At 39.3% G+C, this 24,741-nt stretch overlaps 1 protein-coding gene across 5 annotated transcripts in view; it reads right to left on the bottom strand.

Moving 5' to 3' along the window:
• Positions 1 to 22,491, bottom strand: part of TFDP1 (transcription factor Dp-1) — a 34,855-nt gene extending 12,364 nt beyond the window's left edge. For 2 of the 5 annotated variants that reach the window (XR_015795406.1, XM_007422955.4), the window contains exons 1-9: positions 22,351 to 22,489; positions 20,339 to 20,420; positions 10,975 to 11,041; positions 9,928 to 10,025; positions 7,205 to 7,326; positions 6,529 to 6,694; positions 6,124 to 6,270; positions 5,308 to 5,376; positions 4,623 to 4,774 (exon numbers count right to left, since the gene is read on the bottom strand). Coding sequence is in view for 4 of the 5 variants with exons in the window: in XM_007422955.4 (XP_007423017.1) it covers positions 4,623 to 4,774; positions 5,308 to 5,376; positions 6,124 to 6,270; positions 6,529 to 6,694; positions 7,205 to 7,326; positions 9,928 to 10,025; positions 10,975 to 11,041; positions 20,339 to 20,350 (833 nt within the window). In the remaining variant the exon portion in view is untranslated. The other 3 variants (XM_088136543.1, XM_007422956.4, XM_007422954.4) reach the window with 3 other exon arrangements.
• Between the last annotated feature and the right edge of the window lie 2,250 nt (positions 22,492 to 24,741).

Genomic DNA, 24,741 nt, shown 5'->3' with positions numbered 1-24,741 from the left:
AGTTGAAGGTGTCAGTATAAGATGAGAGAACCAGACTCTGAAAAGTACATATGAAAAAGGAGTTGAATGTTGTGGTGGATCACTAGATGAACATGAGTCAAGTGTGTTGCAGCTGCAATACACGCACGCACCAACAAATGTAATCCTAGGCTGCATCATCAAAACTATTGTCAAAATAAATAAGTTATTCTTCTCTATTCAGCATTAGTCACATCACACCTAGAATACTGCATCTGATTCTGGGCACTACATCTTACGAAAGACATTGGCAAACTAAACCAAGATTATAAAAGGACTGGGAAGAAAACTTAAAATGAAAGAGCAATTAGGTAGAGTTAGGAGAAAACTGTAGGGAGATTATGATGCCTGAACAATTGTTATGTAAAAGGAAAGACAGAATTGTTCCAAAAGACACAGCAATGGGTCTAAATTACAAAGTAGATTTCAGCTAGATATCAGTGAAAAATCTAACATAAAAAGCTGTCCAACCATGGAAGACTCTGCCTTGGAAGGTCGTGGACTCTCCTTCCTGGAAAATGTTTCAGCAGAGGTTAAATGGCCGTCTGTTTCAAATGCTGTGGTAATGGAGTTTGGTGCTGGCAGACGATTGGATTAGGTGGTCTCCCACCTAAAACCTTACATTATATGTTGCTACCTTAGAGAGAGTAAAATATAAATATAACTGCTGGTAAGATCAGAAGCCACTTCTTTATTATTTTTCTTTTCTATTTATTTTCTTTTTCACTTTTCTATTTTCTCTATTTCCCTTACCTTTAACTTAAAATTTGTATTTTCACTCTGGAAATGTGTGTATATAAAAATAAAAACATATATATAAATAAAAATCCCCACTCACCCCTATAGGCGGTATGTGTCTTCAATCTCAGGTTCTCTATAAGAGGTCTGGGAGGTTGAGGGTTCTGTGCAGTATCTTAGCTGTCCTAGCGCTGCACTTTTCTGGACAGAGCACTCTGATGTTACTCCTGGGATCTACTGGAGCCACTCTCCCAACTTAGGAGTCACAGCCCCGAGTGCTCCTACCACCACCGGGACCACTTTGGCCTTTATTTTCCACATCCTCTCTAGTACCATCCTCTAGGCCCTGGTACTTCTACAGCTTCTCATACTCCTTCCTGATGTTGCTGTCACTTGGCATTGCTGCATCTATCATCATCTTCTGGTCCTTGTCTACCACCACAATGTCTGGTTGATCAGCCAGTACCTGCCTGTCCGTCTGGATCTGGAAGCCCCATAGGATTTTAGTTCTGTTGTTCTCTGCAACTTTCTGTGGAATCTCCCAACTGGACTTGGGAGGGTCTAGCCCATACGCTGTGCAGATGTTCCCGTACACAATACCAACTACTTGACTGGGCTGTACAGTGTACGCTGTTCCTGGCTGCATCTTACATCTTGCCATTATGTGTTGAACTGTCTCTGAGGCCTCTCTGCATGGCCTACACCTTGGGTCTTGTCTAGTGTGGTAGACCCCCGCTTCTATGGCTCTGGTGCTTAGTGCCTGTTCTTGTGCCGCTGTGATCAGTGCCTCAGTGCTGTCTTTTAGTCCAGCCCTTTCTAGCCACTGGTAGGATTTCCCAATGTCAGCCACCTCAGCTATCTGCCGAAGGTACATCCCATGCAGAGTCTTGTCTTGCCATGGAACTTCCTCTGCTTGAACTTCCTCCCATGTCTGCTGCTGCCTCAGGCATTCTCTCAGCAGCTCATCTTTGGGTGCCATCTTACTGATATACTCCTGAATGCTTTGGGTTTCATCCAGGACAGTGGCTTTGACACTCACCAGACCCTGCCTGCCCTCTTTCCAACTGGTGTACAGTCTCTGGGTGTTGGACTTGGGGTGGAAACCTCCACAGAATGAGAGGAGTTTCTGGGTCTTGACATCAGCAGCCTCCGTGTCCTCCTCTGGCCAGCTCACTATACCGGCAGGACATCTGATGACTAGCAGAGTGTATGTGTTGATAGCACGGTGGTTCTTCTCATTGAACTGGCTCTTCAGGACCTTCTCTTGTTCCCTCTTGTACAATAATGTACAGAGGCCCAGTAAAATTGTAGAATACCATACTGAGAAGTACATTCTCTGTAGTATATGATCCAATGCATTACTTGTCTTTTTACTAAACCATCTATTGCCCTGAAATGGAATTCTTCAACTCAGGTCCTAGACAATCCAAGAGGAGCAATACATACTGCTGAAGGGCAGTAAATTCAACCACTGTTTCTGTTGTGGTCTCCTGAATCTTATCCATTTGCTACTTAGTGATCCAAATTGCCTAAGCACTGAAGATTTTGGTAATGCTATGAATGTCATGTTCACCCAAAGGAAATGTTGCTATTTCATGAGGCAAGCTTGGTAATCTATCAACACTAGAGGAAAAAAAACCTTCTGACCTATTCATCAAGCTTTCTCCCTATCTTGCCTATTGATACTATGCATTACCAGGAATGAGCCCGGCACTGGGAGGCATCGGAAGATGATACAGATTGGGTAATAGAAACTGAACATGAATTATCCCCATATAGCTGAGAGTGATTATCTAAGCAAGAGCAGCATCATTAGATAACATCTCTCAATATGTCAATGCCAAAGGATCTGCTGAGGATTGACATTTGCTTCAATGTAAGCTGTGGCTTTTAGTGCAATGCTGCAACCATCAAATTTTTGCTGCTGATAGAACAGCAACCCCACAGGTCAGGAACTGGCTGACCAGCCTCAGGACAGTGCTGAAGCATAAGAGGTGGGTTTTTTGAGACAACAACTGTGATGACTGAACCTGGAAAGGCTGTTTCCTGATTGATCCAATAGAATGGGAGAGTAAGGCTCATTATGGCAATGGGAAGAAGAGAAGACTGTACTGTTCAAGAATGGTATCTGAAAATTAGAGATAGAAAAGGATGGACACTAGACAAGATCTGCTATTAGTAGCATGAAAATATGGAGACTTGTTCAAAACTGAGAATGACAAATGCAAGGTAACTGGTTCTGAATTTCTTCCCCAGAGACTGAGTCTGCAATCTGGTCACTCCCAAGTAGTGAGTCTCTTAACAAAAACAGCATAGGAAATTGTAGCAGACGAGGGATGGAAATGGTGATGATGACATCAATATTAATGGTGCTAGTACCAGTGGAGCAAAGACTAAAGAGTTGAATCTGATGTCAGTAATGAAAGAGCAGCCAGTTTATGCTTCTTTTTCTTTTATGGTGATGATATTGGTGGCTCTGCTGGTGCCAGTGCTCCAGGATCAGAGGCAGCTTGTGTTTACAAGGTCAACAGATCAAATAATGCCCTCAATTGCATAGGCAATGCAGCTTTACAAGTAGCTCTAAGCTACAAGTGTGCAATAGCTGAAAAATGGGAGGGGCATCCACAAAGCATGCCTGAAGCAAGTTGAATAAGTCATCCAAACCTGTTTGCTAGGGAGGGCAGGCAGTGAGGACATGTATTTATTACATGCTCTTGCTTGAGCAGTTCAGGTTCAGGGAGGTTTATACCATGAGTAGCATATAGGTTGAAAACATTAAACAAATCCAGAGAACAACCAAAGACCTATTGTTAAAATGGACAAAAGAGAACTAAGGATTGGGTGGGATCCTTTATCTATAGCAAGTCTCAGGGAACAGGTGGAGCTCTGCCAAAGATCCAAAGCTTTGTACAGGTAGACCTCGCTTAATGACTGCCCTGTTTAGCGACTGTTTGAAGTTATGTTGCTCAAAAAGTAACTTTACTACCAGTCCTCACTTTTACAACTGTTGCAGTGTCCCCGTGATCACACGATCAACATTCTGGCACTTTACAACCAGTGGGCATTTACAACTGACACACTGTCCCGTGGTCACATGATTGGCATGCTTCACAACTGGCTTCCGATAAGCAGTCAATGGAGAAGCTGGCAATAAAATTGCAAGTTACAGTGATGTCTTGCTTATCAACCCGCAGTGACTAACTTAACGACAGAATGGGAAGTGATATCAAAGCCAGTTGCATCACGTTTTGCTTAGCGACCATGTTGCTTAGTGATGGAATTGCTGGCCCCTATTGTGGTTGCTAAGCAAGAACTGCCTGTATCTGTGTGAATGAGCTGCACTACAATATCAGATCCCATATGTCAATCATAAAGACTATGAATGAAAGTGGTTCTCCAGGCAAGAAATAATTCTAGTACTGCCAGAAGGCAGACATGGTCCCCCAATGAAAAGAGACTTGATATTCAAATATTTTATTTTCAACATTTAAGTTCAACCATCTACCATGTAAACAGTTACCTCCCATCAACACAGCCAATTTCAAACACCTGAAGCTTAATGGGAACAAAGCGATAGCATATGGTCTTTACTAATGATTCTTAGTGTCCACAGATATATCATCCATCCATCCATCCATCCATCCATCCATCCATCCATCCATCCATCCATCCATCCATCCATCCATCCATCCATAGATAAAATACACACAGAGAGATTATGAGTGGCATGGAAAATCTGACTATTCATTATCCTGCAACTAACAATAGTATCAGCGCTTAAAATACTCAGGCCCTCCATTCAACAAGATCTCACATTATATTCACAAAACAAAAAGAAATAATTATTCTGTGTATTAATAACTTACTTGTCATTAGAAATACTGCAATCAATCACAGTTTTCTTGCTGGTGTTCACTATGATAAATGGCAAGTGAATGACAGAATTAGAAGCTGGTGGTCTATTTGCTTGCTGTTCTGCATGACGATTTCGCTGAACAAGATTTTTGAAGGCAATTTGCTGTTAAGGGAGTTAAGCACACAAAGTTTGCTTTTTTAAGATTTGGGAAACAATTTGTATTATTTACGTCAATAGCCTTACACGTGGCAGGACCCAGTTGACCTTGGTGATCTCAGAAGTTAAGCAGGACTGGTCCTGGACAGTATTTGTTGGGGTACCATCTGGAAATTTCAAGGCTGTTGACTAGACAGGGGAGTTGAAAAAGACAGCCAAGGCAAACCACTTCTATAATGCTGCCAAGAAAACTGCTCAATTACAAGTTACCACAAAGCTGAACTCAACTCAAGGGCATCTTTATTATTTGTTATAGTCATTTGTATGCCATCAGATTCTTTTTTTTTTTTTTTTTTTTAAGTTTGAAGCATGCATGTTCTGTATTTGAGAAATGTTGAAATCATGACAGGTTGACATTAGTTAAATTAAAATAGAATTAAAGTAGAAGAGAAAATCTGAATTCAAATGCTTATTTTCAGGGTTGTACCTAACATCAGATTAGCAGAGAGAAAAAGTATGCTAATGTTCTCTGATGATACCTGAAGAATTAATTCTTGTAGCTGTGACTGTTTTTGCTTTATTCTTTCAAGTCTTCTCTGCCTCTCCACCTTAACAAAAAAGAGAAAAATTTGTAATAACATGTTGAATAAATCTAAAAAGTATACTTAGTGTACTTGAAACAATTTTAAAGGTTTTACTCACCAGTGAGGATCTAAAACAGCATGAAACTAGTTTTGCATGCATGAGAAAATTTACAATTGTTCTAAAAATAACAGAATCTATGCCAAGTAGCAAGCAACTTCAAAAGCACATTTTTTTCAAAAGCAGTTTAAAACTAGCAGTGCAGAAATAAAATATCCAATATTTCAATTATGCTAAGACAGTTTCCCAATATTTACTGTTACCCATTCAAACAGACTGAGAGTTAGGAATCCTCTTGGTATAAAAGTACTGGATTTCAAATGTTTCCTGGAAAAAACCCCAAACCTACACTATCAGTTGTTCTTGTCCTGTGTTAATTTCCAGTACATTAAAAGGGCCCTTTTAACAGCTTGCTCCATATTTTTAACTTTTTAAGCAAACTGAATTGTTTCCTCTTTAATTTAACTGCAAGAATATAATTGTAAAAGCAATGAAGTGTACGCCACAAAATACTATTTTAAACATGAATCTTAAACAACAAATCAACCACATTAAAGGGAAATGAAATAAACCACATTAAAGGAAAATTAAAGGGAAATCAATAACTTAGAATGGAAGTGAGAGAATCTGAGCAGTCCTCATATTTAATCAGAAAATCATTAGATCATTAATCATTAAAATATTACAGATGGCATATTTTCAACAAATGTTACCTCTAAATTCTGGCATTCCTGAGCTGAATTAGTAGGTAGGCCAATCCATTTGATTTCTTTCTTCTCCTTGGAAATAATGTTCATGGCCATAAGAACATTTAAGGCATCATAGACCCGTCGCCTTATATTTTTCTGATCATAAGCCTGCTGTAGACATAACGAATTAAGTGTATCAGAATACCTGCAGTTAACTATTTAGTAATGTAAACTAGCAGATTAGACAAATAGACAATGTTACCATGAGTTATTCCAGTTGAACTTGTTAGTTTTATAAACTGTGACCGAGAGAGCAGTAAAAGGATTGGGTCTGCACATGGGTATCCTCAGTAAGTAAAAAAGGGATTTTTATGGAGAAAGTGTATATAATTCATTAAAAAAATTAATTTAGAACACAAATATATTTACCGATTCATTTGGTGAGATGTGAGCATCTGCAGTACTGAATTCTGCAACTAACTCATCTGCTACCTCATTGTATGAGGTAGTTCCTTTCCTCTGAACCTTCTCACAAACCTTCATAGAGAAGTGTCGTAAACCCTTGCCATTCTTCTCTCCCTTTTTGTTTCGTTTCCTACAAAAATACAATTAGCTATAGGTACACAGGTCCCTAATCCATTTACATACATAATAGATTTATATATTTTACTATGCTGGTCTTTAACCATAATAAAGATTTGATTTGATATATATTTTACTTTTTAAACGGGTTTCCTGAACCACTAGCTTCATTTATTGTTTCAGCGTACATGACTAGTTTATTTACACAACCGTGACGAAACACATCTACAGCTAAAATAGAATCAAAGAATATGAATTTACTTTATGACTTGAAATGTTTACACTCTCTTTTATAGAAAAAATTTCTATACTCTGTACTAAAGATATATGTGTCACACCAACATGCTGTACCAAAATATACTTGGGAAAAGAATAACTACTGCTTGAGAGCTTATTATTATTCAGCAAATGCCAAATTGATTAAAGTTTGATGTCAGAGTTAAACTGCATATTTTTGAGGCGTGTATTTTCATATTCCTACAAAACTGTAATTGTAGTTATAACTTAACTGAATGTTACTTACCCAGCAGACCAAGGTGAAGAATCTGCAGTCTGATTCTGTGATATAAAGTGTGTATTGGGAGTATGTGGACTTCCTACTAAAATAGTATTTGGGGCCGATGGTCTCTGAGGTGTACCAATAACCTACAATTAACAGAAAACAATTGCATTACTCATTATTCTGATATTATTAGCTTCATTAGTAAGGAAAAAAATGCAACTTTTTTTTGTACTGGCCACATTAAAGAAGTCTACCCACAGGATCACAATCTTAAAATATGTTTATACTGTCCCTGTCCTCCAATACATTTATCAAAATTGTAACTCTTTATTACAATGTTAAGAGTAATAATAATAAAAGTTCTCCAGACAGATATTTTCCCCAAGCTTTTATAGGCTTGCTGTTGGGTCTCTTCTGCAATACAAAATGTTACTTTAAGTATACCTGTACCACCCTCTAGCAGAGATCAAGTTTTCCATGAGGGAGAAGTGGTTTATTTCCTACTCTCAGACTGGAACCCTGCTATTATGAACAGAGTTGCCAGGTTTTTACTGGCAGCTATTGCCGTAAGAACGCTCAAGATGTCTGAATCCTGGAATGATGTCGCTAGGAAGTTCTTTTATCTTCATTTTATCTGTTTTGTTTTGTCTCATCTTGTTATTTTTTGTTTTTTTATACTTGTAAATTTTAACTGGCAGGTCTATATGGTGGTTTTATTGCTGTTATTATATTTGAGCCTGCTTTTATGTGCTGTTTTTATTACTGTAGCTACTTCATTAGTCACTGACCATAAATAAATACAATTTCAGATATTACTTTAAATAATTAGCCATGTACAGTGGGGCAAAAAAGTATTTAGTCAGCCACCAATTGTGCAAGTTCTCCCACTTAAAAAGATGAGAGAGGCCTGTAATTTTCATCATAGGTATACCTTAACTATGAGAGACAAAATGGGGAAAAAAATCCAGAAAATCACATTGTCTGATTTTTAAAGAATTTATTTGCAAATCATGGTGGAAAATAAGTATTTGGTCACCTACAAACAAGCAAGATGTCTGGCTCTCACAGACCTGTAACTACTTCTTTAAGAGGCTCCTCTGTCCTCCACTCGTTACCTGTAGTAATGGCACCTGTTTGACCTTGTTATCAGTATAAAAGACACCTGTCCACAACCTCAAACAGTCACACTCCAAACTCCACTATGGCCAAGACCAAAGAGCTATTGAAGGACACCAGAAACAAAATGGTAGACCTGGGAAGACTGAATCTGCAATAGGCAAGCAGCTTGGTGTGAAGAAATCAACTGTGGGAGCAATAATTAGAAAATGGAAGACATACAAGACCACTGATAATCTCCCTCGATCTGAGGCTCCATGCAAGATCTCACCCCGTGGGGTCAAAATGATCACAAGAACGGTGAGCAAAAATCCCAGAACCACATGGGGAGACCTAGTGAATGACCTGCAGAGACCAAAGTAACAAAGGCTACCATCAGTAACACACTATGCCGCCAGGGACTCAAATCCTGCAGTGCCAGATGTGTCCCCCTGTTTAAGCCAGTACATGTCCGGGCCTGTCTGAAGTTTGCTAGAGAGCATTTGGATGATCCAGAAGAGGATTGGGAGAATGTCATATGGTCAGATGAAACCAAATAGAACATTTTGGTTTAAACTCAACTTGTTGTGTTTGGAGGAGAGAGAATGCTGAGTTGCATCCAAAGAACACCATACCTATTGTGAAGCATGGGGGTGGAAACATCATGCTTTGGGGCTGTTTTTCTGCAAAGGGACCAGGACGACTGATCCGTGTAAAGGAAAGAATGAATGGGGCCATGTATCGTGAGATTTTGAGTGAACACCTCCTTCCATCAGCAAGGGCACTGAAGATGAAACGTGGCTGGGTCTTTCAGCATGACAATGATCCCAAACACACTGCCCAGGCAACGAAGGAGTGGCTTCGTAAGAAGCATTTCAAGGTCCTGGAGTGGCCTAGCCAGTCTCCAGATCTCAACCCCATGGAAAGGAACCCCTTTGGAGGGAGTTGAAAGTCTGTGTTGCCCAGCAACAGCCCCAAAACATCACTGCTCTAGAGGAGATCTGCATGGAGGAATGGGCCAAAATACCAGCAACAGTGTGTGAAAACCTTGTGAAGACTTAAAGAAAACGTTTGACCTCTGTCATTGCCAACAAAGGATATATAACTAAGTATTGAGATGAACTTTTGATATTGACCAAATACTTATTTTCCACCATGATTTGCAAATAAATTCTTTAAAAATCAGACAATGTGATTTTCTGGATTTTTCCCCATTTTGTCTCTCATAGTTGAGGTATACCTATGATGAAAATTACAGGCCTCTCTCATCTTTTTAAGTGGGAGAACTTGCACAATTGGTGGCTGACTAAATACTTTTTTGCCCCACTGTATATACAACATACTTAATGAGAAAAACAGCAGCACTCTATAATCCTAGTATAAACTGGAGTATGGATTTTGTTATACCAACTTAATTGTTAGCCCACAATATATACAAGCATAAATAAGCAAAACAGAACTGACTGGCAGGGCGTTTATTTTGCCTTGACAACGCATATACTTTTTCTACAACTTTGGAATATGTATTTGTGTCTGTTCCACACATCTAATATAGACCTTTTCCTATAAGCATATTTATGTCTTTGTGTATGTGTGTTAAAAAATTATGATTACAATTTGATTAGTAGATTTTCTGACAGGCCTCTTACCACTTGTTGTGCAATATTGACATTAGACGGTCCAAATGTTTTCGGCAAAAGCTGTTTTCCAAGTGTTGAAGGATGAACAGCTACTAATGAAACAACACCTAAATGTCCAGACAAAAAGTTAAAAAATAATTAACAACTGACAATGCATATAACATCCTACCTTAACACTGAATATAGTGAAGATGTCTGTTTTTAATGTTTGATCCAGTTTCAGATCTGGTTCCAATGTATACTTCCAAGTTCAACAAGGCTGAACATATTTTTGAGGCCTGTAGAGATCCATTTATTGTGTAAAAAACTAGGATAAGATATGGAATCAGATGTTATGTGAATGGGTAGTCACATCCATAACAAGATTTCCTCTTAATTATCTTGTCCCTGCAGCCCCTTTTAAGTTTCTCAGCTCTTCCAGGGAGTTGGAGAACTCTCCAGAGCAAGGAATCACCATTCACTCTATTTCTGAAGGTAGAAACTGCTTCTGCTCAAGAAATATGCAATTAGGAGTTCACCTCAATTAGTTAAGATCAAGTCAATAAAACTATTACTTTGCTCTCTGGAATGAGAAAAGTTAACACATAAAGAACTATACTCAGGAATCCCTGGTCTCTCTATAAATGATCAACACAAATATCCAACTTTGCTCCAGAGTTAATACCAGGATTAAACACAGATGAGAACCTCTATATTTACAATTTAACCAATTTTCTGTCTTGGTAAGACTTCAGTGTCAAATTTTTCCAGTCCTATTAACAAAGATTGCAGCCTTATTTTCCAGTTTAAGCATTTCCAATTCTAGAGGAACTCAATATATTTTCCCCCTTCTTCCAAACTCTACCCCCTCAAAAGAATGCTCCATTAGATTACTGGGGAGTAGTGAAGAAAGAAGGGAGAGTTCCATTCCTTCAACAACAGCTTTGTGCATTTTTCTGCTGGACATAAAAAAGGGAGCTTCCCTCCTCTAGGAGCCCAATAATTACCAGAAAACCAGGACATCTTCAAACCTATACTGTGTAATTCCTTAAACACAAATGACAAAAAAATTATTACCTTTTCCTGGACTAAGATTTTGATCTATAAAAACCTTTAACTCTCCATTAGCTTCAATGAGACCAGCCTATGAGAGAAAAAAATCACATGAAAAATAATCTGTAAACAAATTATATTCTATCAGCTTTTGTAGTAGAAAGAACATTTGTGTTATGACACTTGATTTTATGGCCTTGAACAAATCTTCACTCTTTCTGCTTTAACACATCTTTTCAAAAATAGAAATATCAAGCAACACAATTTCTTCTACAGTTATTTAAATCATTGTCCATTTATGTGCAGGCATAAAAAATAGATACTAAAACCTTTCTTACATAGATTATCTGAGCCATTTTGGAAGGAATAAGAAATATGATAGTGTTAATCAGTCCTACAAAATATCTTTCAGCTACAGTATCAAACTCTCAACTTAAACTACATTGAAGGAACTAGGAGAGGTTATTGCAGAACTGTTTTGTAATCTTTGAGAAATGGAAAATAAGTAAACATTCCCAGAAGACTGGAGAACAGTAAATGTTTATTCCCATATTCAAAAAGGGGAAGGAGGAGGACTCAGGAAAATGCAGACCTGTCAGCTTGATATGTATAAGGGGCAAGCTCCTAACAGCATGTTTGTGAGCATTTGAATAGGCATGCTAGTATCCAGTTAACAGGACCTAGCACCCATTTTGTTACAAACAAATAATGTCAGACTAACCATATCTCCTTCACTGGTAAGAGTTCCTATCTTAGTAGAATGGGGAATGCTGTATGCATAGTATACCTGGACCTCAGCAAAGCCTTACACAGAACGTTTCGTATTTTTCTTAACAAAAATGGCAAAATATGGGGCAGATCAATGGTTCGCAAACTTTTTCAAACCATGGAACCTGTTAAAAAAAAGTCCTGGAACCCTGATCAACAGACAAATCTCTGATGATAGAAAAGTGGCTGTGTTTAAATGCATTTTTGGGGGGCCCTTAATCTCTCATGGTACCACATCAAGGATTCTGCAGAGCAGTTTGAAAAATTCTGGGCTAGCTGGTACTTCTGTTTGATGGACTCACGGTTGACTGAATGACACACATTCAGTGTTTGTTAATGGCACCACTTCAGCTTGTAGCGATGGAGTGAATGTAGTGCATTAGGGTCCTGTCCTGAGCCTGTGTTATCCATGACTTGGATGAGGGAGTTGAAGGGATGCTTATAAAGCCTGCAAGTGACATAAAGGTAGGAGGGATGGCGGGTAATACTTTAAGATTCAAAAATATTTAGACAGGTTTGAGCCATGTTCTGAAATTTATATTATGAAATTAAGGGAAAGAAATGTAAATTTCTGCATCTGGGAAGGAAAAGAAAGAGGCACAAGTTTAGGATGGGGGAGATATGGCTTGGCACTAGTACTTGGAAAAAGGTTTCGAACCAGCAGTATGACACAGCTGCTAAAAAGGCTAAAATTCTATTTTGGGATGTGTTAGCAAGAGCATAGAATGCAGGCCACAGGAAACTTATTTATTTATTTAACAGTTTTTGGTTTTTTTTAAAAGATCAAATAAGCAAGTAAAAGAAGAAAAAAATAATTGGTACAGAAATACAGTATCTATAAGTGGACAAAGGAATGATCAAGGTTGTACAGTTAGTGCTCAATATATCTTTGATTACAAATTCATCATAACAACATTAAATTACATTTAAGTAGATTATTTTAACAAATAATTTAAATCTCTGAGCTAAGTGCCAAAATCTCCACTAAGAGATTGTTAAGAATACAAAAGAGAGAAAAGAAAAAACTACTATACCATGGTAGATAAAAATTAGTTTCTAACTTCCCCCTTGTACTCCAACTAATGTACAATATTTATAGACATTTAATTTTTTTGTGCGTGTCTAATTTCAGTTTTTTAGTCAGTTCTTTTTCCTCTTAAAAACCATATTATAGATAACTGTAGCCATTCTTGCTTAAATTTGGTTAAAGTTCTGAATATATGCTGTTAATTTTGAATATATTCTCTAAATTTTAAGTTCCCACTCTGATTTCTTCAGTAACATATCTCTTTTCCAAAGTTACACTAAATTTATCCTTGCTGCTGTGAACGTGTAAATTGTGATATTTTTTGTTAATATGTTTTGGAATTACGCCCAGTAAGTAAGGTTCCATTTCAAATTTGATTTCTAAAATTCTCTGAATAGTTCTGTGTATTTCTTTCCAGCACTTTTGAGTTTTTTTACATGTATACCACATATGATAAAATGTTCCTCTTGTCTCATGGCGTATCCAACATTTATTATTAAGAAAATCGTTGTCATGCTCTACTCTGCCCTGGCCAGACTACATTTGGGGCCTTCATCTGAATAATACCAATTCAAAAGGCATAGTGACAAATTGGAGCAAGTTCAGAGGAGTTCAGGATCCTGAGGTGTTGGAAACTAAGCCCTATGATGAACAGTTAAAGAGAATGGGGTATGTTTAATATTCAATAATAGTCTTAAAATATCAGAAGGGCTGTCATATCAAAGAGGAAAAGGACCAGCCCTAATGGATCCTGCACTAAGCAGGGGGTTGAACCAGATGACCCCTAAAGTACCTTCCAACTATGATTCACTTGCCAAACAACTGCTCTATCCATGCAATGAACAGATGTTGGGACATTTCTTCTTAGATAACATACTGAAGAAAAAAGAAAGAAAAGAAAAAAGAAAAAAAGACTAAAAAGTTTGAAATGAAATTTCAGAGATTTCTAAAAGATAAAGCATTAAAGATCCTGTTTTTCCTCCAAAACATATTTATGAAGTAGATATGCACCACTCACTACAAATAACCCCAAATATTGAAATAAACTAATATTATGCCAACTTTAACAAATCTCACTGCAGATAACTGATAAAATATGCCATCATATGTAAGTTCATATATCCCAATAAGATTAAAATAGATGCATTAAAAGTAAGGAAAAATGAAGTGTGTTACTAAGACATGTTTCATTTTCTATTTTGTTTAAATTAGGTGTTCCTAATTTAAGTAGTTTGGTGTACTGTGGTATTGCAAAGTTTTAGAAGAGCTATTGTAGAAGAGTTTTTGATCCGCTAGAATAGCTTTTCAAGAATATATAAAGCTGTGGCTGGATATCCCCCCCCCGCATTCTCTTATGCATGAGACATGGCTTCTCTTCTCACAGAAGAATTTTTAAATCCAGTACAACTCCACCAGGTAGTCCAGAAAGATACCATGATTATTATTAGTACATGCTATATATCCGCAACAATATAAACAAAATCCCTAGATGACCTATCCAAACAGTTCCAGGTAGAATGATGATAACTAGCATCTAGAACTAAATAAAACCATACACTGGTAATTAAGATGCTGAAAAAAAGTTGCCAACAACTACTGAAATTGACTCTTCAAGTAGAACTGGAGTCACCATAAAGCAGTATATTTCAAGCTTATTCCTGTCAGGAGTTCAGAAATGTACTATGTTATGGAAAATTACTAGGCAGCTCCATCAAAACCAACAGAGACAATCTAGTTTTAGTTGAGCAGATCATCTACAAGCACGATCAAGTTATATCACTCCTAAACACTGTATAAACCAAAATGGATCCATTAAAAACAGGACTCATTGGGATCTTTATTTTGTAAACCAAGTTCACAAAATAAGCTTCTTATGTTTTAGAACCTTAAAACCTGAGCAGTCTCATTCAAAAAAGCTGGACCTGGATTTCTTGTCTCATCTTGAAATCTGAAGCTACAATGCTTGAAAAGCTATGCTCTGCTCCAAAAAGTAGCAATGAAAACTGGTCAAAATTATTCTATATTTTTTATTATAAAGCACAATTTAATCTTTCTCACCTGTCAAGGAAGGAAATCTATGTAAGACTGAGTACAATTCCTCATAACAGGAAAAAAGTGTTTTTTCCATGACATTTCTTGCATAACAAAACTGTTTGCTGTGACTACCACTTATGATAAAAGAACTGGAGATAAGAAATTCCTTATATAAACACATACATTTCATTCTTTTAACCACTGCAAAATAGTATGCCAGATAATACGTAAGGAACCTTATTCTGACCTGGAGAAAAGTAAATATGAAATACCTTTTAGGTAAAATCTGAGACATGCTCTATCCAACTGGGCTATTTCAGAGCTAAAATTACAGTGACAGGTAGAATCAGAGGGACTATACAGATAACTGCACTGAAGTATTCCTTTAACAAAGATAAGAAATTAAAAACAAAGAAACAGGTTTTATAAGCACAATGAATTTGTACAAGTAGTTTCCACCAACTCATAGATTTAGTCCACAGCCAACCATGGCCTTTCTAGGAAAAACTATTTCCTAGTATCACACAAATTAAGCACTAGGATGGGAATCCATCAGGAAATCTTGGGATGTAGACTGAAATGTGAAGTTGAAAAAACATTTAAGAAAGAGGCAATGGCAAGCTACTCTTGTACCTTAATGTGCATATTTTGGATTAAAATGTTTTACATCAGTACAGGTAGTTCTTGCTTAACGACCGTTTAACTATCGTTCAAAGTTACGACGGCCTCAAAAAGCGCTTTATGACCTATAGTTGCATTTACGATCATTGCAAACTGTAGCACCTCCTCCCGCAGTCACGTGATTGTGATTTGTGACCCTTTTTACAATGGTCGTTAAGTGAATCACCACAGTCATTAAGGAAATCACATGGTCATTAAGTGAATTCTGGCAAAAAAAAAAAAGTCCATCAGGGAAGCTGGATTCGCTTCAAGACCACATGATTCGCTTAAAGTCTGCAGTGTTTCGCTTAACAACAATTGTAAAAATGGTTGTAAAATCGGGTCCAGTCACGTGGTGACTTACTTAATAATGGCACCGCTTAATGACCAATTTTCCAATTTCTGTTAAGCGAGGACTATCTATACTATTTCTTATATTTAAAGTGTATGAACAGTTTCCGAAATGTAATTTACTATAATACCATATTCATGAATTCTATAGTAATGTTTTTTTACTTGTAATCTGTGATGGAATGGAATTATGAAGGCCAGAATCAGGGAGAAAAACATTTTCTTTCATCTCCTGAGGCGCGAGGGAGAGATAAGAGGATGAAACTGGTACCTCCCTGAGGAATTCACAATGTTGTGGCTGGCATTACTTGGGAACTGGGGTTTTAGTCTGGGAAGATTCTTGCTAGAGTTTGTAGCTAATAAACATTGCTGGACTGAATTTACATGGTCTCTTGGAGTTCCTTGGGCTAAGCCTGACATAATCAGACAGCTTTGCTGAATAATCCATCAAATTTTCAAATATCCTCCATTATGCACATGTGATAACAGTCAAAGTCTACTTATGTTTTTGGGCTACTAGATTGGATTTGCTGCCACACTCAAACACAAATTATTGTTGAACACGACACCAAAGTCCAATGATCCTGAGACTCATATTTCACCTTAATTAGAAACAAACTGTAGTTTACGTTCATATCAGAACTTAAGGAGATGGTTTAACCAAGCCATTCATATGGCTTTGGGATATCAAACTTGAAGATATGATTTTGATTTGGATTCTTTAAATTATTCTCTGATAAAGTACAGTACCTGTGTATAAAATAAATCTTGTTCTATTTTGAATTAGTCTCTAAATCTTACTTTTGTTTTCATGATTACTTTCTGAGTAGATTATGCAAGAAGTCCATAGTCCACATACTTGTTAAGTAGTTAATTGTGTTTCTGTTTCATAGCTGTTTCATTAAAATGAATGGTTCAGAATAGTCATTTGAAAAATAGCAAATGTAACTTCTATTGCTGATTTAATATATTTGATTAGTTCAAGTCAAAATGAAATTCAGGAGCACTCCCAAATAACTCATATTTTTAGTCTTCTTTTACAGAACACACTAAGTAAAAATAATGTAAAGAAAGTTTAGAATTCCTAGGTTACTTTCAGCTACATAGAATGTAGATGTATGAAAGAAGTAGACAACATGTTATGGAAGTCAATGCTTTCCCAGAGGACATGGAATCCTCTCTTACAAGTTTATATGCTAGACAATGATTTAAGTATAAGGGGAAATGTTAGTATCAAGCACTTAATATGTAACAGATATTCCTTTTCAATTTAATAATATTTTCTAAAGAATCTTTGATTCCTTTCCTAGAAAGAATACATCATGATGATAATGCTATTAAATTAGGTATGTCAATTTTAAAACCAAAGGTTATGTGAGGGATGAATTTTCTTTAGCAGAGAATAAAGTATTTTGAAACTGGTAATCAGGTCTGTAAAAGAAAAGAAAAAAAAATCACCTGCTTTTATGAGAATATGTAACATGCCAAGGCTCTTAATAAGGTAAAGACTGATTTCTTTTTGAAATTAATTTAAACTGGGTATTTCATTAGGATGTGTAAAATGTTCAAAAGCTTCAAGTGTTCCCAACTCAGAACATAACTTCCAGCACTCCTAAATTTTTTCTCAAGTTCAAGACAATATGAGGCATATCATTCCATGTGGTTTTGTGTGCACTGATATCACACCAATGACTTTAAAAACAAAAACTATGCTGACTTGGAGAATAATCCTAATACCACTAACTTTAAGGAGTAGGGAAATGGGTTCTCAGTTAAGCACATGTTTACTAAGAACACTTTGGATAAGAAAATATTGTTATCTGCCTGTTTTAAAAATGAAATTGTTTACTATTGGAAGGTTAGAGCTCATGGATTGTCTGTTGGGGTTTATTTTTCAGATAGCTTGCCAAATGCAAAAATATGCATTATAGGTAGCACTGCTATATTGCTGACCTTTTAGGCTGCCATATGCAAAACAAGCACACTGTGCAAGGATGTGCATAAGGTAACAGCCAGAGAATTATTATTTTTTGCTATTAACTTTTGCTGATGATGTGAAGTTAACATGCTTTGAGTTTGAAATGGTTTACTGAAAGCATTCCAACTATTCCAGAAGTGTTCCAAATTTCAAATGGCCCCAGGATACTTTTGGTTATGTCAGAATAGTTGTTTCAAACTTTGATCTGGACATTTTAAACTTGAAAATGAATTACAAATTCATCGAACAGTACAAGTTAAATGCATGTAGTAAAAGAAGACAATATGATTTTTGATATTGAATGGTATAAGTCACATATTCAATTTATTTATAGAAGAGTTTACAGGATACGCTTCCTTATCATTTCAGGCTTATTCAAAGCTCATGTTCCTATTTCAAATCCTCCACCACATGAAATCTGCAAAGTTTTATTTACGACTTTACCAAGCAAACAGTATGAACATTTGTTTTCCACCCCATGGAGAAATACATTTTCTCTATGTACCAGTCATTGCTTGGAGAAAAGTATGCTTACATCCAATCCTAAGCAAGTTCAAACACCCTTGTATGCTTTGTTTAAAGGGTAATTAAAGTCTCCTATAAGTCAGACTTCACTTCTGAACTTAATGGACATATCCATGTTGTTCATATGGCAACAATAGGAAAATGATATATCATACCCTTTTTCTGATTTTTAATGGAACATACATACAATTGTTGTTTAAGCTTCTAACTAACCTTCCATGTGTACTGAAGGTTAGTTTTTCACTTGTATCTAATCTACAATAATTTTACAATATCTATAAGCTGTTGGATATAGTAGATTCAGTTAACATTTAGGACATGCAGGAGGTTGCAAGTTGAACTATTTATTATGCTAACTGGTGCCTATTAAAGCTTGTTCAGGAATACAACTTGAAATAAAAAATGACTTAAATATAATGACCAGTTTAAAATCGTTTGATGTAAATCAATTCACCCTGGAGCTAAATATAAAGTTGCGGACTGCAAAAGATGATATAGCCTACTTCCTATTTGTGCTTTGTGAGTAAACCATCAAAACAAACAAACAAAGAACTGAGCAATCAATGCTATGGTAGATCAGAAATCACGATTTTTGGAGGGGGTGGAAGGTATGACTGGCTTCCTTCTACATAATGTGTCAAATGGTTAGCCAACCAATTAAATTTCTGCTCACATAGGAACATATGCATGGATTAAATTGATCTGATTTTTTTTCTAACTCTGAAGAAAATTATAAGAAACAGTGATTTAAAAATTCAAACAAAGGTTTCTCAGGTTATGATTTGAGTAATCAATAATGTAATAGTAAGCAAACACTTTTTAAAAATTATACAGGTAGTCCTTGTTTAATGACCATTTGAAGTTACAACGGCATGAAAGTGACTTACGACTCGTGGCCAAAGTTATGATTGTCACAGTGCCTCCACAGTCACATGATTGCGACCTGGGCACTTGGTAACCAGCTCGCACTTACATTTGCAGCATCCCGGGGTCACACGAACGCTATTTGCGACCTTCCCAGCCAGCTACTGGCAAGCAAAATCAATGGGGAACCACATGATTCACTTAACGATCACGTGATTCACTTAATGACCATGATGATTCGCTTAACAGCTGCTGCAAAAAGGTCGTGATATCAGGTCTAGTCACATGATGATTCACTTAATGATCACATAGCTTAGCGACCTAAATTCTGGTCCCAATTGTGGTCATTAAGCGAGGACTACTTGTATTGTATGTGTACATGTACACATTCATGTACAATAAGGTTATATTCATAGAAGGATGAAGATATACCTACAATGTAAAGATATTTTGTACTTAGATAATGATTGATAATGATCATAGAATATATATCTATGATACAAATAAGCATGAAACAAGGTCAGCACCAGATGAGCCATCTGTAAGTTTTCAAATTTAAAGCTTGTGATATTAAAAACTATCAATAGATTAAAACAAATCATTAGGGAACCTATTGTATGATAGCAGATATGAGAGAAATAGCAAAGCATATTCTAAAAGGCAGTCAGTTTTTCAAAAATACAAAGGTAGACACAAGTTTAATAACTCCTTTGCTAATAAGTAGGCAGAATTACTGGTGATCCAAATAAAACTGCTTCAGGTCAATCAAGTGTTGATAATTGGATGCTTTTAAAGTAAACAGAATAAAAATGTACTAATAGTGGATAGTATTAAGATGAATGGCATTGCACTAATGTTTTATTTTGATAAACATAACACATTATGTTAATACCACAGCAGCTGCCTAACTGCTATTGGAAGAGATGATGACTCGTCTTGTTTAGGGGGATGGAATCTGTGACATACTAAAGTCAGTTTAGCTTTGGTGGGGAGGGTGCTACAATATATTCCTGGAACATGGTAATAGTTCTACTGATATGCTTATTATTCAATAAGATGGATCTGCTTCACTCAACTCCTGTAAGATGCCATTTCAGCAACAGCACTATGTAATTTCTATATTCATTAATCCTAGCAATAAATATCTCTAGAATTATTACTTACAAATATACAGTACTTACATCTTTTGCCATGTTACCAAGTCCAAAACACAATGTCTACTTCTGATCACCACAGGAGGAACAGAAACAGTTGAACTATATTCTGAAAAAGAAAAGGAAGAATATAACTAAGTGTAAACTCACACACATTTAATATTGAATACCAACAGTGCTCAGATATTGCTACAGTCATCCAGCTTGGATTTAAAATAAGTAAGATTTGCAAAAGCTCTCCCTCCCATATGGGGCAGCTCAGTCCTCAAGGAATTTAGTTTCTTTCTTCTCAAAAAACAGCAAAAAAACAATCTAAACCAAGAAATATAAGGGGTGGGGTGAGCAAGTTAAGGTCCTATCCAACCGGGCATTGAGTTGCTGAGAATAATTATGCCTCATAAACAAAGATACGCACAACCTAAGCATGTAACGCCTGCCCCATTCACTCCATTACAACTGCTAGGCCTCGGGGCCCAACCCCCAATGCACTCTTTCCCAATCCTAAACAAAACGCACGCCGCTTCCTCTGTGCAAATAGCCAAGCAGGCCCAGGCCATTTATGTAATGTTTCCACGAGGAGGGGGAGGGGGAGGGGGGAGCGGGTCCTCAGTCCCGGTGAAAATCAAGCAAGCAGCAGCAGCATCTGTGCTTCAGAGAACAAGTCTCGCCAGCCCCCGCCTCCTGCACCTTCCCGCCCCTCTCCAGGGCCTCAGAAGCCCGGCCGGAGCCCTGGAAGTCTAGCCCCGCCGCACAACTGGCTCTGGAGGGAGAGGGACGCGGGCCACCCAGGCATCGCTCTCCCCCCGTCCCCGTGTCACCGGTCAGAGGAGAGGAGGGGAGGGCGGGCGGTCTGAACAGGGCGAAGGGGAAGGAGGAAGAGGGTCTCTTCCTCACATTAAATCGTCCCGCCTAAACGCTCCGCAACAGAAGCAGGAGCAGCGGCGATGCCCGGCTGCCGCCTCCCCCGCCACCTGTCCTCGCTCCCGGCCCCCCCTCGCTGCGGGGCCCTCGGTACCTGAAGCGCGGGCGAGGAAAAGCCGAGAGCCAACTCCATCCCCCACCACGCACTCCCGAGCAGTTCCCCCACCCACAGCGCCAGCGCCGCCGCTCTCGCAGGAGATGCCAACTGCACATGTGCAATGCGCGGCCCTCCTAAAACCCCCGGGGGGGGGAGACCCAGCAGGCGCCCTCGCCGGCAGGAGCTGCGTTTGGAGGGGTACTTCTCCTTCACCCACCCCCCCGACCACTGCACCATTTGCGAGGTGAAAACGCAAACTATCCCGCAATAATGGCGAAGCGGGAGAAACGCAACCTTTTTTAAATCACCATTTCTCCCCGCAGCGTTGCCACCGCTACTCCCCAGTCCGGCTCCTTTGGGGGCGCGGTGGCGGGAGGTGTTCCTGACTCAAGGGCCCGGTGGGGGTGAGGGTGGGCGGCCGCCCGGGCTCTGCACGCAGCCGCAAGTCCCTCTCAACTGCCTGCAGCCCTTCAGGGTGCAGCCTCTGCACGTTGGCTTGGGAGCAGTGATCCTAGGTGACTTTTGCACGCCAAATCCGCGTGCAAGAATCGAGGGAGGGATCGGCTGCCTAAACCTCGATGCGCCGCCTTCGGAGTAAATTCTCCTTAAAACCAGTCGGCCTTATTTCCATCCCGCTTGGCTCCAGTTAGAATCCGGAGTTCCCATTCTATGCAGACTTCCTTGGAAGTAAGCCTGGCTGGGCGGTGGGGGGCTCGCCTTCCGCTAAGCGTGAACAGAGTGCGGCGGCAGACCTCGACTTCGCCTTTCTCCAGAGCGCCATCATCCCCTGCCCTGCCAAGTCGCGCTCTCCTTCCTGCCCCCCAGGCTCCGCGGAGCCCGGCGGGCTGTCGTCCTTGACGCCCCGTAGCTGCCCCTCACACCTGTTCACGCTTCCTGCACAGAAGGCAGCCAAGGACGAACGAGGAGCGTCGCTGCCCCCGCTCACTCTCCCGTCGCGATCCCGCAAAGACGAGTTTCTTGGCGGTTGGCAGGAAGAAGGGAGGAAAAAATTGAAACTTACACTTTCGTGCGTCCCTCCGGCGTGACGCTGCGCGCTGGAGCTGACGTCACGGAGCGAAACGTGCCCCACATAGACAAACGCGGGGAGCTCGTTACGCCCTCCCCCGCCTCCTCACGCCAGACGTTTGTTTAGCCAGCCTGCCGGGGCGGCGCAGAAAAAGACGCGCGCATGCGTCAGGTTTTCGCGCCTTCGGGATTCCAACACGCCTTTTTGCTCCGGAGGCTGAACGCGCTAGCGGTTGCTGTTGGCTTCGGAATCCGCCAGCTGGCCCCCACCCCGTCAGAAGCCCCGCCCTCGCGAGATAGAAGGCTCCGTCGGGAGAAGGGCTGCCCCTCCCACGGGGGGGGGTATGAATAATCAGTGCCGCTGCAGTTTTAAGCGGTGCGTGATGTTTTCCCAGGCTGCCCTCTTTTACTGCTTAGACGGGAGCGGAGCGGCTGTAGCCGACTGCAAGAGCAGCTTATTGGTGCGTCCTGCAATTTGCACATGCTCAAGAGCCAAGAAGTATGTGTCGAAGTGCAGCTAAACAAGCTTTTTGCATTGAATATAATGATTGCATATTATTGTATTGAATATATTATTGTATTGAACATCGTAATAGCGAGATGGAAGACGAGGCCTTCAGAGATGCGTTATCCGTCATTTTCAAGAAGCAATCATTATCTTTGTGGATGAGCTGATTCCAGTGTAGGAAGATGCACAAAACCATTTAGGGAGGGGAAAGATTATATTAATGCAGGCGGGAGACCATACATGTACCAGAGATGGAAGTCCAAGGGTTCAGCTAGCCTATATGTAGGTCTTTCTCTGCTCACTTAAAATATTGTGGAGTCTTTGGGGTTCTCTGAGCTTGGTTGTTTTCTTGCAGATGTTTCATTACCTGGCTAGGTGGTAACTTCCGTTCTAGAAGGGAGTGGGGTTTGCTCTCTGTTTATATACAGTAGCTTGCCCTGTCAGTGTTGGTGGGTTAGGGTTAGGGGCCCAACATACCTCTCCGACCAATTGCATCATTACCAGGAACTCCAGCATACAACATAGTGAAAGAACTCACAAAAGAGCTTGGACATCTCACAGAGGGGAGCAAATATTCTATCAACTCCCCACTAGAAAAATCTCTAGAAAATCAAAGACCTAAAAATAGATGAAGATGAGACTATGGTTTCATTTGATGTCACAGCACTCTTTACATCCGTAGACCCAGAACTGGCAAAAGAATCCATGGCAGCAGTACTACACAACACACCAACCTAACCAGATACACCCAGATCGAAATACCCAGAATCATGGCCCTCATCAACCTCTGCCTCACTACCTATTTTCAGTTTGAGGGACAAATATACCAACAAATCAGAGGCACACCCACGGGATCACCACTCTCAGGACTCATAGCAGAGACCATAACGCAGCGTCTAGAAACTACAGCACTTCCACGCAGACAACCAAAAGTATGGATCCAGTATGTAGATGACACCTTTGCCATAATAAAAAAGGAACTAGAGAGGACACATGATAACATCAATATCTTCAAAGGAATAAAATTCACAAGGGAAGAAGAAAACAGCAATACACTACCCTTCCTGGATATCCACATCAGCAGAGGAAATGACAGCAAATTAGAAACACAAGTCTATCGAAAAACAACCCACACTAACCAAGTACTCCATTTCCAAAGTAACCCAACCTCCCACAAGAGGAGCTGTGTAAGAACATTATTCAGCTGAGCGCAAACACACTGCAGCAACCCAGAACAGCAGAAAAAGGAAACAGACTGCCTATACAACATCTTCCAACAAAATGGATGCCCACACAATTTTATCAAAAAGTGCCTGACCACTCACCTTACTACGTCACAACCAACACAAGCTATGAAAAGGATAATACTGCCATACATCAGAAACATCTCAGAAACAACCAACACACTATTACAACCGCATGGCATCTCTGTAACACACAAACCAACTAAAGCCCTCCAGAACATCTTAAGTAAACCAAAAGACCCATTAGCGCAAGAAGAAAAACCAGCCATCTACAACATGCAGTGTAAGGACTGTGACAGCCACTATGTAGGCAGAAGACTAGCAGAGCGCATCCATGAACACCAACTAGCAGTCAGAAGACACAGTGAAAACTCCTTAATCTCACAACATATGGACAGACTTAACCATACTTTCAACTGGGATACTGTCAGCATCTTAGACCAAGCTAAATCCAAAACGTGAGGGAATTCCTGGAAGCTTGGTATTCAGACATACAGACACATAGAAATAAACCACATTTACACACTATTCAAAAGAGACAATAAAAAGGAAACAAAAAGACCAGAACACCTCGTCGCCAGCAATTAATGCCCAGATAAGCGGGGATTAACACCAGGATTAACACCAGACAATC

The sequence above is a fragment of the Python bivittatus genome, unplaced genomic scaffold, assembly GCF_059951505.1.
Source record: "Python bivittatus isolate LINGU-HERP-01145 unplaced genomic scaffold, Pbiv_v1 ctg000060_np1212, whole genome shotgun sequence".
Classification (NCBI taxonomy): domain Eukaryota; kingdom Metazoa; phylum Chordata; class Lepidosauria; order Squamata; family Pythonidae; genus Python; species Python bivittatus.
The sequence above is the reverse complement of the archived record's forward strand: the minus strand, read 5'-3'. Positions and strand labels throughout refer to the sequence as shown.